The sequence below is a fragment of the Osmerus eperlanus genome, chromosome 9 (assembly GCF_963692335.1).
Source record: "Osmerus eperlanus chromosome 9, fOsmEpe2.1, whole genome shotgun sequence".
Lineage (NCBI taxonomy): Eukaryota > Metazoa > Chordata > Actinopteri > Osmeriformes > Osmeridae > Osmerus > Osmerus eperlanus.
In genome coordinates this window covers 16,354,333-16,368,344 of record NC_085026.1, presented here as the reverse complement: position 1 = coordinate 16,368,344, position 14,012 = coordinate 16,354,333, and the positions used below count along the sequence as shown (strand labels likewise).

At 41.9% G+C, this 14,012-nt stretch overlaps 3 protein-coding genes across 3 annotated transcripts; 1 reads left to right on the top strand and 2 right to left on the bottom strand.

Annotated features, from left to right (window-relative positions):
• The first annotated feature begins 30 nt into the window (after positions 1 to 30).
• On the top strand, positions 31 to 7,476 carry reep1 (receptor accessory protein 1). Its single transcript, XM_062470388.1, has 10 exons — positions 31 to 163; positions 1,484 to 1,556; positions 1,677 to 1,753; positions 1,850 to 1,970; positions 2,347 to 2,460; positions 2,689 to 2,857; positions 3,856 to 4,027; positions 4,193 to 4,322; positions 4,999 to 6,615; positions 6,876 to 7,476. The coding sequence occupies exons 1-9, from the start codon at positions 132 to 134 to the stop codon at positions 5,068 to 5,070; spliced, it is 960 nt and encodes a 319-aa protein (XP_062326372.1). The 5' UTR covers positions 31 to 131; the 3' UTR covers positions 5,071 to 6,615; positions 6,876 to 7,476.
• A 73-nt stretch (positions 7,477 to 7,549) lies between these two features.
• Positions 7,550 to 8,846, bottom strand: mrpl35 (mitochondrial ribosomal protein L35). The gene is made up of 4 exons (XM_062470386.1): positions 8,727 to 8,846; positions 8,412 to 8,571; positions 8,124 to 8,268; positions 7,550 to 8,001 (listed from the first exon to the last, which is right to left on the bottom strand). The coding sequence occupies exons 1-4, from the start codon at positions 8,755 to 8,757 to the stop codon at positions 7,813 to 7,815; spliced, it is 525 nt and encodes a 174-aa protein (XP_062326370.1). The 5' UTR covers positions 8,758 to 8,846; the 3' UTR covers positions 7,550 to 7,812.
• Positions 8,847 to 9,001: 155 nt separating this feature from the next.
• si:dkey-21a6.5 (proprotein convertase subtilisin/kexin type 5) lies at positions 9,002 to 13,971 on the bottom strand. Its single transcript, XM_062470351.1, has 9 exons — positions 13,743 to 13,971; positions 12,618 to 12,794; positions 12,233 to 12,371; positions 12,006 to 12,094; positions 11,703 to 11,766; positions 11,303 to 11,391; positions 11,000 to 11,112; positions 10,452 to 10,608; positions 9,002 to 9,803 (listed from the first exon to the last, which is right to left on the bottom strand). Exons 1-9 carry the CDS (start codon positions 13,825 to 13,827, stop codon positions 9,646 to 9,648), a joined length of 1,071 nt encoding a protein of 356 aa, XP_062326335.1. The 5' UTR covers positions 13,828 to 13,971; the 3' UTR covers positions 9,002 to 9,645.
• Positions 13,972 to 14,012: the final 41 nt, after the last annotated feature.

Genomic DNA, 14,012 nt, shown 5'->3' with positions numbered 1-14,012 from the left:
TCCGAATCACGTTCGTGTCTGCGTGCGCCAAGACCCTTGACGCTGGGCTCACTAACGCGCCTGTCAAATAGCAACTGCTTTAAAACAGAAACTCCTCCCCACACAGCGCGTTCCGTCGCCTTCCCAGCGCAATGGTCTCGTGGATTATCTCCAGACTTGTGGTGTAAGTTGTTTTTAATAGCATATTGTTCTCCTTTTGGAAACCCCTATTGTTAGCCTTTTAATATTATAACACGTGTCGTTGTCTAGATTGGCACTCTGTAACAAGGTGCATGTCATCAATAGCCGTTCTTCATGCTGTAGCTGTTCATACCTCTTATTTCTAAGCGGAATCAGCCGCCGTGACTTGGTGGTTTGAGACAGATATGTCTGCTCGTAAAACTGGAACGGTGTTTTTTGACTGAGGATGTTTAGTCATTTCAGTTGTAATAATTTGAATATGTTGTCTTCCTGAGGTGCTGAATCCATTATCATATTATTATAGCCTGTTTTTGTTACAATTCTAGACAAAGAAATGTAATGATTGTCTTAAATAAATTCATAGGCTATATGAATTATTAACAGTCTGTCCGTCTACCAATAGGCCTGCATGTGGACATGTAGCCTATATAGAACACAAAATAACCAAATAAAATGTCACGTAGCCCAGATTCGAGCGCCTGAGAGTGCAGCTATTTTGTGTTACTTGATGTCCTGTATTTAGAAAACAAAGGGATGGGTCAGTCTACTCAGGTTACAATCCAAGTTTTGCACAGAATTCTAGACTTGACTGGGAACATGTTTAATAATTCTTGCTCAGTAATCATTTTGGATAATATGTCCATGAAAATGCTTGCTAATTCGACTCATTTCTTATTGACAAATAATCAACACAGCCAGTGCTTTTTGGGTTTTGGTGTGGCTAAATCTCAAAATAGCAAATCAATTTAATTTAGATTACATTATCATATTACAAACCCGTCTGGTAGGCTCGACCTAAGCTATAAAGCTGTCTTGGTATTCAAGACTATAACCCCTACTCAACACGACATTAGATTAATGTAATGTCCTGAACATTCAGGAGATAGGCCTGTAAATAAGATACCCGTTCATGCATGCGTTACTAATTTATTTTGGTGACCTTTTATAAACACAAACTCTGATAGCGCTGTCATCTACAAGGCGAAACGGTGCAGGCATATGTGGGTCAGTAATTTGATCAGGTCACACAAACAGCTGTTGCCTGACTGTTGCATTTCAAGGAGGTCTTGTCCGAAAGTTATACTGCCAGCACAGGTGTATGGGGAGGACTAAAGCTAGATTAATTTATTTGTTTAAAAATAGTTTACAATGTAATGGTATTTAAAGTAGGGTATTACAAGGTGAAATGTATAAAAGATTGATGCACCTTGTAGCACAATGTCAGTGTATGATGGCACACGTACATTTCACTTAAAGGATTTTGCACTTGAGGCAGACTTGTGACATGTACTGTTTCCTCTAGGCTGATCTTTGGCACACTATACCCTGCATACTCATCATACAAAGCAGTCAAGTCAAAAGATGTGAAAGAATATGTAAGTATTAATAGTTTAAGTAATTATCTTTCTTATTTTTGATAATGCATAATTAACTTTACTTTAGAAACTAAAAGTATTTACATTTCGGTTTACCTTTACATGTATCCCTTCATAAAGGTGAAATGGATGATGTACTGGATAATATTTGCTCTATTCACTACTTTGGAGGCGATCACAGATATCTTTATTTGTTGGTAAGAAAATATCTTCTGTTTCATGACAGTTCATGTGTTACAACATAGACAATGTTTTTCAAGTGGTAATGACTCCACTTTCCTTTGCCGTCGAAGGATCCCTTTCTATTACGAGTTGAAGATTGCTTTTGTGGTTTGGCTGCTATCCCCCTACACCAAGGGGTCAAGCGTCCTGTACAGGAAGTTTGTTCATCCTACACTTTCCTCTAAAGAGAAGGTGAGGCCACTCCGTCAATCCTGTTTTCATTGTCCTATTGTAGTCTGATGACAAGATAACTGAAAGTCACAACATAATTGTTTTGTCACTTTCCTGTGTGTAACAAATGACAGCAAAAAAATATACATCTCATAATTTTCCAAGTGTTAGATAAGTCAGTATAATGATAAAGGAAATGACATTTCCTTTAGGAAATGTATTGTGAATTAAAGTGAGAATAGAGTGAAGCACCCACACACACACAGTATAGAGGTTAACATAACCAACATAGCTGTGGGTCAAAATATTATTTTATTTTTTACTTTTTGAAGACTTATCCCATAGCCTTATGAAACAAGCTAAATTAATATTTATGTTTTTTTTCTGCTTGGACCAGGACATTGATGACTATCTTTGCCAAGCCAAGGACAAAAGTTATGACACCCTGGTGCATTTTGGGAGGAAAGGACTCAACGTCGCAGCCACAGCTGCAGTCATGGCTGCCACAAAGGTACTGCTGACTCAGATTAAAATACTTGATTTGTGTTGACGAAGTGAGGTTGTGATCCTCAATCAAAACAAGTCATGTGATCGTTACTGGAATAATTATGTATTATGTATGATCATAGAACTGTACCATAACTCTGTTAAGGCTTTTAGAAAAGGAAAAGGATGCAAAGAATGAGCTGTTTGGTTTGCTGTGGCAATACTGTGTATGTGTGTTGTGTTTCGCTCATAGGGTCAAGGGGTGCTGTCCGACAGACTTCGTAGCTTCAGCATGCAGGACTTGTCCTCCTACCAGTTGGACCCCGACAGCCCTGCATCTGTCACCACACAGTCTACAACAGGACAGCACAGGCCCAGACCCATGATGCGCAGCAAGTCAGAGAGTGCAGGCGGCACTAAGGGTGAGTAAAACCGTTCCGAACAAGTTCAGCACTGTCATGGTCACAGCAACAATCAGAGATGAGGGAACTGTTTAGTTTGTCATAGGTGATTGTGTCAGTGTAAGGGTAGAGTTTAGAGAAGTAGAAAATAGCAACAGTTTTGAATTATATTTCCCTGGGGATTAAAAAGGTAGTGCCGTACTGCAGAAAAGCGTGTCTGTTTCCTCCACACAACAAACATTATCACACGTGTTACGTACGTTGTGCTTCCTGTTTATGCCCCTGATATTGTTCTGCACCCTCACTTTCCATGTCCCCTTTAACTCAGATGTCCCTTCCTGTATGTGACACTGTCTAACTGTGGATCAAGCCCCAAGCTGCCAGCCAGACACAGCCTTTTGTCTGTTGTTCATATCTCTGACCAGAGGCTTGCATTCCATGCTATCTTATCTGCTACATAGAAACACAGGGCTCGGATTTCAATAATTATTTTAGACTTTTTGCATCATGCTCTCTGTGTTAACATGTATTAATGAAGTCCACTAATATAAGACCTTCTACACATTTATGCCTTAGAGGGATCATTAACCATTTATAGAAATTAAGCTGTTGGACAAAAATGGAACAAAACAACTGCTTTCTGGCCTAAATTGTAAATCAAGTGATATACTTTTTTCTTTTTACAATACTGAGTCCAGACTTGGTTAAATGGTTATATGGGAAGGAAATCCAGTTCACTGAGCATAATTCAACAGAGACTGAGAAGGCCTATACAGAAGGGGTCCTAGTGGGACTGTGTTGCTTGTTGACAGACAGTCGTTGCAGTTATCTTGTATTATTTTCTTTTTCCAGTACGGTGGTCTCTGCATTCTCATACCACAGGAATAACATGAATTACAGCACATCAGAAAATTGCTGTCAGATGTGAATCTGCCTCTTTCAGTGTAGTGATGGCAGGATGACTGTATGTTTGCAAGTTTGTTTGCTTATTTTCCCCACCGTCCATTCTCACGGTGCAGGGCAGGACTTTGACATGTCTGAATATGAGGTGTTAAGTTTGGACCAGTGTGACGCCAAGGAGCCCCTGTCACTGCTTCGAATGCCCTCTGAATCCCTGACTGAACGCACATCCCCTACGCCCTCTCTGACCCCCACACCCTCTCTGACCCCCACGCCCTCTCTGACCCCCACGCCCTCTCTGACCCCTACGCCCTCTCTGACCCCCACGCCCTCTCCACCCTCCACCCCGTCTCCACCTGCCACTCCCACCCCACCCTCCCAACCCTCCACACCTAAGCCACCCCTCCTGTCCACCCCACACTCCACCCTCTCCACCCTCTCCACACATAAACCACTCCCCCCCCCCGCCCCACCCTCTCCACCTAACCCACCCTCGGCAGCACCAGGCCTGACTGAGACGGGGAGGTGGAAGGGGAGAGGCCCAAGCTCCCCACAGCTCATGCTGGTTAAGAGGAAGGCACCTGAGGTACTGCTTTCATCCAGCTGCTCAGCTGGGGCATGATACCACCTGCCTCTGGAGTGCCGTGACTAACACACTGAGTCACTAAACCTCACTGGCGCACATCTAACCGAACCCTCGTAGAATGGCTCTGTAGAGCTAGTGTGAAGCAGGGCATTAGCGACCAGTTGGATTTTAGATTAGATTAGATTCAACTTTATTGTCATTACACAAGTACAGGTACAAGGCAACGAAATGTAGTTTAGGTCTAACCAGAAGTGCAATAGCAGTAAGTTGTTGCTTGTCTCTTGCGTTGTTGCTTGTCTCTAACGTGTGTGTGTAGTAGTATGGTAATGAATTGGGATTTTTTGTTTTTGACTTTTTTTCAAGGGCTGTATGTGTGTGTGACTATGTACTTCCAATGAGACATGATGAGTGAAAACAGGAAGTTGAATATGATATTGATACATGGGAGACAGACGTTGTAAATTAGGGTTTCGTTGCTTACATGACTTGACCTGACTAGATTACAGTATACATTACTGTTAATGGGGCCGTTTCAGGATTGCATCCTTTCCATGTATCATGTCATATTTTCTAAATTGAGTTTCTTAATTGGCACAGTGCTTGCTGCTTCCATATCAGTGATGGTTGACTGAACTCTTTTTTTCTTTTCTGCCTCTTTCTCTTTCTTTCCATATAGCCTCCCCCTAGAGTCCTGAGACCACTCACAAGATCCAGGAGTGCTCTTTCCTCAAACAGTGAAGCCATGTAAAATACACCAAGACTGCTTTGTCTGCCTTAGCTGCGAGGTAAAGAGGAAGATGAAAACAGAAAATATGGCCAAAAGCTAAAAGTATAAAGCAGCCTTGTATTAGCATAAGGTTTAACCAAAGCAACGTTCTACTTTTTTCTTGTGCTGTATGGCTTGTGGTACATTGTGTTAACAAAGCAGTGTCCCAGGGCAACACGAGTAGCATGGGTCATACTGGATAGACATTTGGAATTGATTTGACTTTTTCTTTGTCGATTACTGAATATTTTTTTGTATGTATGTACAGTTTTATTTGTCATTTTGATTAGTTGTTTTTATATAATGTTTGGGGAAACAGGCGCATGTGTGTTTCTCTGGCTCTAAGTCTGCTGGTGTGTCATACAGTAAACAACAGAATGTACTGTCACCGAGTTATCCTCAAGGACCCTGTTTGAGATGTCACATGAGGAATGACACTGGAGCAGACATGGAGTGGCCGGCGAGGGGACTTTAACAGAGCATGCGTCTGTGCTTTTTGCACTAACTCTCTGAGTTTAGGGAGAGCTTTCAACTAGCCAATCAGATCTGCACTGTCAGTTCAGCCACACAAGGTTTCATGGGAAGGCTCAGTCAGGTCTTTGTAGCTCCTACAAGGTGGCGTTTATCTGAAGAGGAAAGGCAATGCTTCCCCTGTGCTAATTAGTAATTAGCACTAAACAAAAAATATATATATATTGAAAAACATGCAATGTTTTACTTCTCCTTACCTCTGCATATAAAGCCTTAACACTTGATCAGATCATGATTGGCAGGTGATGTCACTGCTCTACTTCTGAATTTTCTTAAAAAAAAAAAAGAAAAGTCCAGTAGTGAGGACTAAAACATTTCCTTTGGCATCACTAACCGCAGCATATTACTCAGTGGAATCTGTGACAATCTATTGTCCAGTCTAGATTTAACAGCTGTATAAGAGTAGCATTGAGAACAGTGACAGACTCATTTCTGTAGAGTTTCTTTCAGGTTTATTATTGCTGATTAGAAACTCTGTAAACTGTGGTATTTCTCAGAGTCTGATGACACTGTAATACTTGGCTGTTCACTGAGCAATTCAAAAGTAAATGTTCTGATGCTTGTTGGTGTCCTGCATAGTCCAATACTTTGCAGTTTATAGTGGACAGGTTTTAATTGTCTTGTAATAGATTGATTTATTATTGGGAATGTGTTTTGCCAATAATTATGGGCTTGACTTGTCGTAATCAAAGATTTCTTCGCTGTAGTTAAGGCACTGCACTGTCTTGTCACTGAGCCTAAATTCTCTAGTTGTCACTGTGTCTGATATTGAAGGTTGGGATTTGGGCAGCAATTCTTTTCGTTAACTGTATCAAGACAGTGTCTCAAAGGCAAAATGAACACTACTCAGGTACAATTATTCTGTTTACACATCAACTTCACTTTATCTTATAGCAAACTATAGGCATACACTTGTGTTGCACATGAATATCCTTCTATTGGCAAAATGAACATTGTGGGTAAAATATGATCATAATGCATTAGTGTAGTATCAGTGTTTATTGTTAACCCTTGTGCTGCCTTCGGGTCACATGACCCAAAGGTTCATACCGAACCATCGTTGTGTTTACCCAATTTTACCCAATACAAAAACAAATAAAAATAATTTTCTTTTAACCTTTGCAATGTGGGGGGTCTGAGACAGCCCACGGTTAAAAGAAAATGCTTCACTTTGTTTTTGTATGCGGTAAAGTTGTCGCAATACGACGGTGGGTCACAATGACTGATGGGTCAGAATGACCCGAAGATAACACAAGGGTTAAGATGTTGGAATGTGAAATCCTTTTCAATGAGTGAAAATAAGAAATGATCCATACTACAGTATGTTGCAATGTAGCTGATTAGTTTATCTTTTTGTACACATTTACAGAAGTCATCAGTGCATGATGTTTGATATTAGTTGGTATGACAATGGTTTATTATGTGCATTGAGTGAATTTGTGCAGGTCCATTCTATGCCTCATCTAATGCCTTGCTGATAGACATTGATTTTAAAGTGTTTTAAAATGTTTCTTAATTTCATCATATTGTGTGATTTGAGGCCAGTCAAAACACTTGTGACAAAATGTGAACATGCTTAAGAAGCTGTTTGTTAATCTGTAACACGACACAGCTGCATGATCCCCTGAACTAAATATTGATCTCTGAGATGGCCTTTGAATGACTAAATAGTATCTTGTTCTGGCAGGCCAGAATCAGATCATACTGTAAACTAACACCAAAATGTGAGTTAGAGAATACAAATGTACAGGAATCATGGATTAAAAAAACAAAACAATTTATGGTTAGTTCTATTATCGTCACATTCAGTCAAGTATGTTGAGCTGACAACAGACATTAAAAATGAAACCATGCGAAGCCTGGGCTCCTGTTTTGTTTCCTAGGACATGTTTAAGTTATTTCCAATGACTCACATTTTCACAATTATAAATATTGGAGACATTGATCATTTATTAAGTAATTACACACATGGCAAATGAGAGCAATACATCACTTGATTTAAAGTTTTGCTTTAACTAGCATAACCTGGAAGTGTAACTATGCAATTTGTCATAACTATTGTTTTGGTTGTAGCGACAAACATGGCAAAAACTCAAAAGTAGTCCAAAGAAAATAGTACTATGAAATGTATAGATGCCATTACAGTTGAAACTATTGCAAAGTAAGGTGGCTTTCCTCTTGAACTCCACCTAATTAAACTTTGAGGTTGACACGATCATGGTATTTCTCGTAGGGATCGTTAACATACCAATTTCTCCTCTTCCAGAACGAGGTCGTCATTTTGTTCAAGAGCTTGCTCTGTGTTTTGTTGCAAAAGACATGTTCCCGTAGACGCTTTTTTCTGGCTGGCATTTTCTTCCATAACTTCTTCTTGTATCCTGACTGTAAAGAAGGGCGATGAGTTAATGCCAACCCTATTATAAATAACTGAACCTATAGAAACGGTTGAATAATATTCAAAGTAAAAGTTTATTTCAAAGCGCGAAATCCTGTTGGCGTGTTACCTTGCGTCTGACCCATAAACCACAGTGAAGCCGCAGAAACCTTTTTGTCACCGATCTGACCGTCTTCCTTTTCCCTTTCTTCAGACTGAAGTATGTAAGGGTTCTGCTGGGCGGCTGGACCAGGCTTGGAATAAGTGGAGATACACTGAACAAAAACAAAATAAATAGGATGGTAAAGTTTAGTGAGAAATGCCTAGCAAACTTACTTTGACAACCCACCCCCAACTAATGGTCATACGCCCACAGCTTCATATTATGCTATGTTTTAAACTGATGGATTGAAGTTACCGTTGGAGAATGCTCGGCTGAGGTGACTGAATGGTTTTAGCAACCCAAGACCCAGCGGGGGCTGCGGTTGCACATCTAAGGACAGTTTGGCGATGGATAACAGCAGAGAACCGACATATCTGCGGTGTCTTGATAACCAGTGTGAGCGGCCTTAGCAAGCCTGTTTTTAACACAAGTCGTTAGTAATTAGCAGCTGCCAACCTGCAAAGTAAAACATGCTCACAATATATCAGACACTCACAATATATTTACATTACACAGAAGACAGATTGTCTGAGAAACTACAGGTTGATATAGCAACATTGTTTAACATACCAGGGACACTCCGTGCCAAGGCAGCCGCCATGATTTTTCGTGACCTCTACGGCACGTCGCCGTGTTCAGACTAAATGCAATTGGAAATAATGCTCCCTCTAGTGGACTGGACATGTATTATTTGATATACACATTGTACTGTGAATCAATGTTATTTACTTTCAGATGTCTAATTAATGTAATTATAATGTCAATATACTCCATCAGCTTCGTAGATCAAGTTATCTTAAAACTGAAAATGTTTGTATTGGATAAAAGGAAACTACTTCAGGAGATCTACAAGAAATAGGCAGGGGCAAGGTTGAACTTTATTCCAGCATGTACCTTTCCATGTTCAGTTTGTCTTTCTTTAACACATACAAATACAATAATATGAAGACAACTGTTTTTCTGGACACATTTCAATCAAATACATAAAAAACAAAACTTTTTTCAACAGCAGTAATCTGACTTTACTGACTTAAAACCATCTTCAAGGCATAACTTGACCAACCAGTGTACCATGAAAGTGAGTGCAAAACAATTACAAATATAAAATAAAAAGAAAAGTGCTATTCGTGTTGCATGAAACAGATCCACAGAGGCATGCAACTCCTTATCCACCTTTCCAGTCAGCCTCTATTAAATCTATTCAACTAGGTTCACAGAGAAATGCTGTGTTTGTGTACAAAAGAGTCAGCCTTCTACAAAACACAGAGCAATCCTTCTGCCTGTCAATGACATACACTTACCGCAGTGTATCAAAGGACAGATCTCATTCATTTCAAATGATCAATTGGTAAACTTAAGCTTTGTCAGTCCTTCAACAACAGTCCTGCTACCCACAGTTGAGGCGTAGAAACCACAGTGCCTTAGTTAGCTCTTCGAGCCTGTATTACCGAATGCAGATGAAGACAGACATGAAACGCCTGTGGTAGGTTCACCAGCCAGCGTACACTGGCTCTGCATCACAGGGCATGCCGTAGTACCGGCCCTGGGGCCGCTCTTTGCGTAACAGCGGCGCTCGTGCTTGTGCAAGCTCCCCGTCTGAGTCCTTCCTGCGACGCAGCACTACCAGAATGATGAAGAGTAGGGCCACTGAGAGAGATAAAGAGAGGGAGAGAGAGAGAGATAAAGAGAAAGAGAGAGAGAGAGAGAGAGAGAGAGAGAGAGAGAGAGAGAGAGAGGGGGAGAGAGATAGAGAGAGAAAGAGGGAGAGAGATAAAGAGAGAGAGGGAGAGAGATAAATAGAGAGAGAGAGAGACAGTGAAAGAGGTAAAGAAAGAGAGAAAGAAAGAGAGAGAGAGAAAGAAAGAGAGAGAAAGATAAAGAGAGAGGTAAAGAGAGAGAGAGAGGTCAAGAGAGAGAAAGAGAGAGAGAGAAAGAGGTAAAGAGAGAGAGAAAGAGAGAGAGAGAAAGAGGTAAAGAGAGAGGTAAAGAGAGAGAGAAAGAGACAGAAAGAAAGAAAGAGATAGAGAAAGAGAGAGAGAAAGAGAAAATGATAGAAACAAATATGGTTAAAAGACAGATCACCCACACAAACCCACGAACAGTAGATGAGCATGAATCTTATTTCATTTAATTATATTTCCTGTTCCATAGAGGATACACTACCAAGACAAATCCCTCACTACCTCACAAAAAAGGATCAGTCATGTGGGCTGGATATTTGTGGCGTTCAAAAGGGCATTTTGTTTATTGGGAACAAAATAAAAAAATAAAGTTGACTTGAGAATAACGACATACCCCCTCCACCAATCACAAGTAGGGCAATGGTGACCGGGGCCAGCTCACAGTCCTCCCCAGCCTTGCGGAAGAACGTTTCCATGCAGTATCCAGGCGCTGTACTCCCCTCTGGGCAGAAGGCATCGCTGGGACACTGAATGGGGTTCACGTCTGGACTCTTGAGGGACAGATTGTATTCATTTATCAGACGCTTTTGTCCAAAGCGACGTACAAACAGTGTGTTTAGAAAGTACTGCAGGAGGTCAGATGGCTGAGCGGTTAGGGAATCGTGCGATTATCCAGACAGTTGCCGGTTCGATTCCCGCCCGTGCAAAATTACGTTGTGTCCTTGGGCAAGGCACTTCACCCTACTCCCCTCGGGGGGAATGTCCCTGTACTTACTGTAAGTCACTCTGGATAAAAGTGTCTGCTAAATGACCAAATGTAAGATGAGATCAGAAGTGCATAGTTCTACAGACATTTGGTGGTCAGAGTCAAGTAAAAGTCTCTATTTACTAGCCACATGGCAAAGTAACCACATCTCAGCAACAGAGACATGATGCACTCACAGGACAGTAGTTGTTTTCAGGGCAGATGTTGCAGCTCTCTTGACCCCAGCGGATTTGAAAGAAGCCGCTGCTGCAGATCTGACACATCTTCTGCCGGGCAGCCTTGTGCATGCCTGTCCAGAAAATCACAAACATATGACTCTCATCAGGACTTGCTCATCAGATTATTATACTAACATGGAGCAGCCCCTTTAGACTATTTCCGTGAACTACTTTCATTTATTTGATCATGTTTGGGTTTGTGAAGAACAGGGCTTGTACAGAATCACCCACGTACACCTGGGGACGGGTGCAGGCGGTTACCTGGTCGACACGGAGTGCAGTCCTTAGCAGCAGCCAGTAGAGACTCAGTTCCGGCTGGACAGATCTGACACTGGGCACAACTGGAGGAGCTGTCAGAGACACAGAGAACCTAGAGTAAGTGCTCAACACCGTTGGGGTAGTACAGTATGAATCCTACCAGCACTAATCACTTCCAATGACTATGGAGTCATAAACAAGAATGATATCTACACCCTTCCCCCACCCACAGACTAAGACTTCAGGCACGTGTGTGTTTTTGTTTGGTTGAGTAAATATGACCTTATGAGATAACTTGTGATGTTGGATCTACAGACAAACAACAAGACAAAGGGAGGGCTGGTTCTCTATGGAGAAAAGGCCCCTAGAGTTGGAGGAAGCAGCTCAGAAACAAGGTCCTTACTTGCAGAACGACCCCTGTGGACACGGCCGACACAACGTGGAATTCTGCAGTGAAGCGTAGAATCCTAAACAAAAAATTAAGGATACATTTGGATTTCTTATTAGATATATTTCTAACTGTTTTGTTTGTTGGGAGGAATGTACAGCATCTGACCCGTGTCCCGTGTTTCAAACAATAGAACCTATTGTTCTCAACAGCCTTTTAAAAAATTTATTTATTATCGTCACTTGTGTGCTGTGGGCGCAGATGGAACAAAACACAGTCCAAATGCATGCATGCATGTATGTTTGTGTAAATAAATACCTGGAGAACAGCTTCTACATGAATCTGAAGCCGTGGCGTTGCTATAGGAACCTTGGGGGCACGACTGACACACGGGACTGCCAGTGAAACTGATTGGTCGAAACACAGATAAGGTCAAAGGTCAACACAACGCAGGACACTGCCCGGAAACCAAAGGAAGGTTGAGATGTACGAGATTGATGATGGAGGATCTTTAAATGAGAGAGTGAGCGGTCTGACAAACGTACTTGGTGTAAAAGCCCTGACTGCAGGGTAAACATTGCTGCTGTGCAGCCATTGGCTGATAGAACCCTCTGGAACATGGGAAGCAAGCTCCAGCAAACAGACACAGGCCTGGCTCGGGGCAGCAGGTGCACAGCAAGGTGTCTGGCAGGGGGATGAGAAGCCGGCTTTAGGACAGAGTGCACTGGCTTTCAGGGGTTTGTCCATCTAGGGAAGACTACATTGATATCAGTAGATGACTGCTAAGCCGCAAAACATATCAGGCGTGAAGCATAGCAAGGTGATTTAAATAGGTGAACGTGACTCGTGAATGACAGTATGAAGTTAACGAGGTTATTCATCTTTTAGCCTGTAGCACAGACGATTCGGGTCGTCCAGACCCAGACCCACCGTTGTCGTAGTACGATCCGGGGACACAGGCCTCGCATGTGGACGTGTTGAGGGCAGAGCACCCTGGGGACGTGGTACTCAGGATCATGGGAGTCGCAGTCATGTTTTCGCTGAACGTGGTGTTCATCACGGCGGGCTCAAGGGTCGGAGCCAGGGTCGTCTGGCTCAAAGCCAGGCCTGCGGGTCGGAGAGACAATACTAGAGGTCTGCGATGGGAGGAGTAAGTAGGGACATCCTGCTCCACACTTGACCTGTCTGAACTGTTGTCATGGTAATGGAAGTAGAGAGCGTAAACAGAACACACCAGCAAGTCTTCAGAAACCTTATGGGGGCTATCCAGAGGTCACAACAATCAATTATCCATGATCACGAAACACATAAACGCTGTGACGGGGCGGTTCATAAATAACAAGGAAAAACACCAAATATTCCCATGACAGAAAGCAAACCGCACCCTATAATTTTTTTTCTATTAAATGTAGCTGACTTCCTGATTCCTGTAATGTTTCACAATGTTGTATGAATCAAACATGGTCGATTCTACAAACTTAAGCAATCGAATGAGTCTCACCTGTGTCAACATGGACAAATGCTGGTCAGCGTAGCAGCAAACACAGACCTTATTGTGGCAGTAATCACATTAGCCCTGTGCTTAGCTCCTTTGCTGAATGAGAGACACCCTCTTCAAGAAAAGCAATTATTTAAAATTCAGGTCATATGATCCCTAATTCCGTCTCCATTATAGTATGGCAGCAGTCTAGTTTGCCTGTAACAAACTACAGTACCAAACAAGCCTGTAGATTCGTTTTTACCATGGTTGTTCGGAGTTATTATGTTCAATTTAAATGTCAGGTTTGCAAAACATGTTTGGATTAACACAGCATACTCTGATTGAAAGAAATCAGTAAATTAAAGTTTTACGTTCGAGACTCGTTCTATTTAGCGGTAGAATTGTAGCACGTCTCACAACACAGTCGAAAGAGGCGCGTCACAGTTTTTTACAGTACAGTACATACATACACAATTATGTACATTAAAAAAAAAAATAGGCAGCGTACACAATGAACAAGTTAGCTGCAGCGTGTTACAGTGACACCTGACAAGCGGGTCTACAAAGTAACCTACCTAGCAGCCAGGCAGCAGCAACCGCAGAGAGGAATCCCCAACATTCCATGCTCCAGATATTCTCAACGGTCTCACAAAGTTTCATGGAATTTCATCCCTGACAGCTCAAATCTTTGTTTTCCTACTGTCCTTGGTGAATCGACGTTTGCGTCGGGAGTCGGGACCAGTTTTCGACTCATCAATGTCATATGACAAAACATACATCATGTGATTGTACTTAGGAAGAGCGCTCTCTAGCTGGAAGAGTTGGCTCCTGAATCCTGCTGCTAT